Here is a 4,102-nt window from a genome sequence, read left to right as displayed (position 1 = left end):
TTACTTTGCACACGGACTATTCAAAACAAATACTCAGTACATTCATGGACAAAACTTTATTTTATTTTATTATAAGTACTTCACTAAGAAATATGACTTTTTGTATGTGAAAGACTTGTAATATTAACTGAACGACTGCCATATGTCGTGAAGATATACCCAATATATAGAGAGTTATAAGTAATAAATTTATGTCAACTTTAAATGAAGGTCACATGACTCGGTCCCAGGGACCGAGACCGTGTCGAAAAAGTTAATATAATGGTAATAAATTGCAACACATCCATTATTTTACAGTAAAGGCTATTTTGTCTCTTCTTGCTTTGCTGACTTACACTTGTCAATATCCATTTTTAAGATCCACTTTCATCTAGATAGAGCATTCAAAATAGCGTTACGACAGCGGAAGTCACGTGACGCCGGTAACACGTGATGAAATTCTTGAATGGTCATGAATTATTGGGGAAGCCCGAGTTTGTTCGAGACGCCCTCTTTTATAGTATATAAGCCTGGCAGAGAAAGCCTGCGGGATTGAATGAAGACAGTTACGTGTAATTTACGATTCTGTTAAGAGCTAGTGTGTGTTATCGAGATTGTGAATCTCTGTGATTTATAGCGTGTATTATAGAAGTTGTTAAGTTTAAAGTGGCGAGAAACGTACTGATTGTGAAATTACTGTGTACTAAAGTTTCTATCGAGAAAGAATAAACTGTTTTAATCAAGAAAGGAGTTGTATCACTGAAGTTCCTAGGAAAGAATTTCTACTGGAAATTAACAAACAAGCAGATACGTAACAATAGAATAACTCCTTAACAGAGCGTAGCTATCCTTCTTTCTGACTCCATTCACCTTCTGGTAATCCATAAAAAACCTTGTGGATCAATCTTTCGTGTTCTTTTTCACAAGTAAAATAAATAATGCCCAGGAATTGGTAATTGGTTCTATAGCTTCTCGTTTCTTCATTATTTCTAGTTCCTTGACAACCTCGGCCTGTTTTAAACGTTAGAGCTGCATATCTAGTATCAATATTAGGATATATTTTATTTGTTTGCCCTAAACCAAAAGGTCTGCCGGAGAAGGTATTTTGATATTTTATGAGCAAGTCATGTATTATCTGCATTGATTAGCAGGGATACCTCTACAACTCTGGTCATACGGCTGTTGTAATTGAGGTAGTAAGCTGTCCTGATGCAAGGATTTGACATGAGAATTCCTACATTTGGCTTCAAAGGTGAATACACCTGATGTTTTCTGATATGGAAGTATTACCTGTACACTTTCCTCCTGTTACAATGAAACATCCGAACTTGGTTCGAAATTCATAACCCAAATTATGACATTTTTATTATTTTGTTTGGTCCATGGGACCTCATTCAACCATTAACCCATCAGGACGTACTGCAGATTTTGGTTCTATATACTAGGTCTACTATAACTATTACCAAAGCCTTATTAGCTACTTCATTTTTGGGTTCTTGATAGGTCTTCCCGTTTACAGAAAGTCACCTGGCCCAATAAGTCCCCACTGTAGTTCCCCTATCTCTAGTCCCCTTACTGTAGTCCCCACTGTAGTTCCCCTATCTGTAGTCCTCTTACTGTAGTCCCCACTGTAGTTCCTCCTATCAGTTTAAATTATCTACTCCCAAAAAATCTGCTGTCTTGCGTTGTGTTGTCATCATGAAAGTTGAAGTTTACTTGATATTCTGTTATATTTTCATCAAACTAATTCCCATAACTACCACCTGTTCTAATGTATTCTTTCATTAGGCGGGTTCTTTTACATTATTTGTTAAAATAACATTCATTTCAATCAATGTAAGGATAAAAGATTAATGTACTTCTTCAATAAACGTTTACTTCAGCCACATTCACTTGTAAGCCTTGTTTCAGTTATAGAAATCTTTCAATTTAAGTTTCAAAACAAATGTAGGACTTACTTGTTTATAAACGTACTTGTTTAATTTTACGTTTAATTGATCGAGTAGCTGAATAGCAAAATAGATGCGATAACTCTCATTTCTATCAGTAAAGATTTTTTTCTAAATCTGAACTAACTGAACTCAATCATCACTGATTGCTGATATTTATATGGTGCTCTTGTTTCAAGATACTCAACGAAGCTTCTCGATTCTTAACTTTCTCGACCTTAACATTAATATTAACCTTAACCTCTAACAAATATCTAAATTAAAAGAAATTAAAACATAGTTTGTAACAATATATTTGCTCAATAGCTTAAGACTGAATTTAAACAACTTCAAGATCAATAACAATAGAGTAATAATCAGCAGTAATAGGTTTTAACTATCTCGATTAAGATCAAGGCAGGGTTTTTTATTTAGTGGTTAGATTATGAGGTTACATCTCATGTGACTAGTTAATTTACATAATCTTTCACAACATTAATATATGTATGTTATCGCTAGGGGGAAGTTCGTGTCAGTTTCATAATACATACATACTGAAATACATCATGTTATAGAAGGTGAGTTAACAGTTTAATATAACTTTAAGGTTTAATAAAAGTTTATAGTTGAACTAAACGATAGAAGAAATAATAACTGAACGGTAAACAAAATAAAAGTAGAATTTACTATCTCACAACATAGATAAACTACCCGCTCCTGTTTATATAGGATTATATATGTACTGTGACTTTGGTTATTTACAGGTGTACTGTCATTTTATATTATAATAATTTACATCCATGAATTTAATAACCTTGTTGAAATTGTTTTTATCACTTATCATTATTAAATAAGTATATAAGTACATCTTACCAAAAAATACAAGAACCAATAATCATGCTCCAACGACGTCCAATAAAACTACCAAGTTTGCCACCAAAGTAAAGCAGTGAACATGTAGAGATAAATGCATAGTAAATCCAGCTGGTTTCTTCATATGTTGTGTCCTTCTTGACTCTTTGTCTCAAGTAAGAAGTTAAGTAAGGAGTTAGGTTTCCAAACGTTAGTATTGTACCGATTGACAGATAAATCAGGAAACATCCACCAACTGATACCAAGGGTCGAACTTCCATTCTGTTAACTTTTATATACGAATAATGTTAGTACTTTATAGTTTTAACATACGTAAAAAAACAGTAATACATATGATAATCTATATTATAATTAATTTATTTAATGAACCATAGAATTGTATCGTAAAAAATGCTTTAAATATTATTCAAAAATATATACACTGTTCCCAACATCAGTCAATTTCAAGCTTTTTGTATGATAACTTTTAGCTACACAGGATTTATTGCACTTTGTAAGAACACTTTGCTTTTGATATTCTGCTAACTTTCATATACGAATAATGTTATAAGGATGAACTGTTTGTATAAAAGTGAAATTTGATAGGAAAACTGAAAGGCAGTACAATATATATGAAAAAAGAACGTGTGAATCTAAAAGTAACTGAATATGAAGAAAGATTATTCAACCGATAAACAATGGGCGTTAAGTAGTCCTAACATAATATCGAATAACAGGAAGCGAGACTATACATCATATATCTGGCTGTTTGAGTATATGTGTGTATTTAGTAAATCAAGAATTTAGCGCAAATAGAAAACCTGTACCAGATATAAAAACTCAAAGCTTTGGGTATAATATTAAAGACAATTTCTACCATGCAGTTTCTTTAAAAGCGAAATTAAGAGTTTACCGGGAAACTGAAAAATAGAACATTGTAGTTATTACAATAAAATATACAATATAATAACATTAGATTGAATCAGGGGCTTTTCTTAATCTTGGTAGAAGAATAACAGAAAATGGAACGTGTGAATCTAAAAGTAACGTAGAGGTTGAAACTTTATAGAACCTAACAAAAGTAACAAGATGTCTAAACAACAACCTGGTTATCATGTAAAGAACGATTATTTAACTGATAAACAATGAACATCAAATAATAAAGTGGTAACTAACAAAACTAAAACTTTAATAAGTATATATTAAATTATTGTAAACAGTAGATATTTATTAACTTTGTGTAATTAGTAAAGTAAAAATGATCATTAAACGAGTTTAAAAGATAAATTTGTAAAGTTTGAACTGTTATTGTTGTGAATTATTTTACAACATTGATATAAATA

At 31.5% G+C, this 4,102-nt stretch overlaps 1 protein-coding gene across 1 annotated transcript in view; it reads right to left on the bottom strand.

The window, feature by feature from the left end:
* LOC111088817 overlaps positions 1–2,919 on the bottom strand; it is a 19,583-nt gene extending 16,664 nt beyond the window's left edge. Inside the window, exon 1 of the mRNA XM_022399874.1 lies at positions 2,781–2,919. Coding sequence (XP_022255582.1) covers positions 2,781–2,806 — 26 coding nt within the window. The 5' untranslated portion in view covers positions 2,807–2,919. The remainder of the gene's footprint in view (positions 1–2,780) is intronic.
* Positions 2,920–4,102: the final 1,183 nt, after the last annotated feature.

Source organism: Limulus polyphemus, unplaced genomic scaffold (genome assembly GCF_000517525.1).
Source record: "Limulus polyphemus unplaced genomic scaffold, Limulus_polyphemus-2.1.2 Scaffold4503, whole genome shotgun sequence".
In the NCBI taxonomy this organism is placed as follows: Eukaryota; Metazoa; Arthropoda; class Merostomata; order Xiphosura; family Limulidae; genus Limulus; species Limulus polyphemus.
Note: the sequence above shows the minus strand (reverse complement) of the source record. Positions and strands in the feature narration are given on the sequence as shown.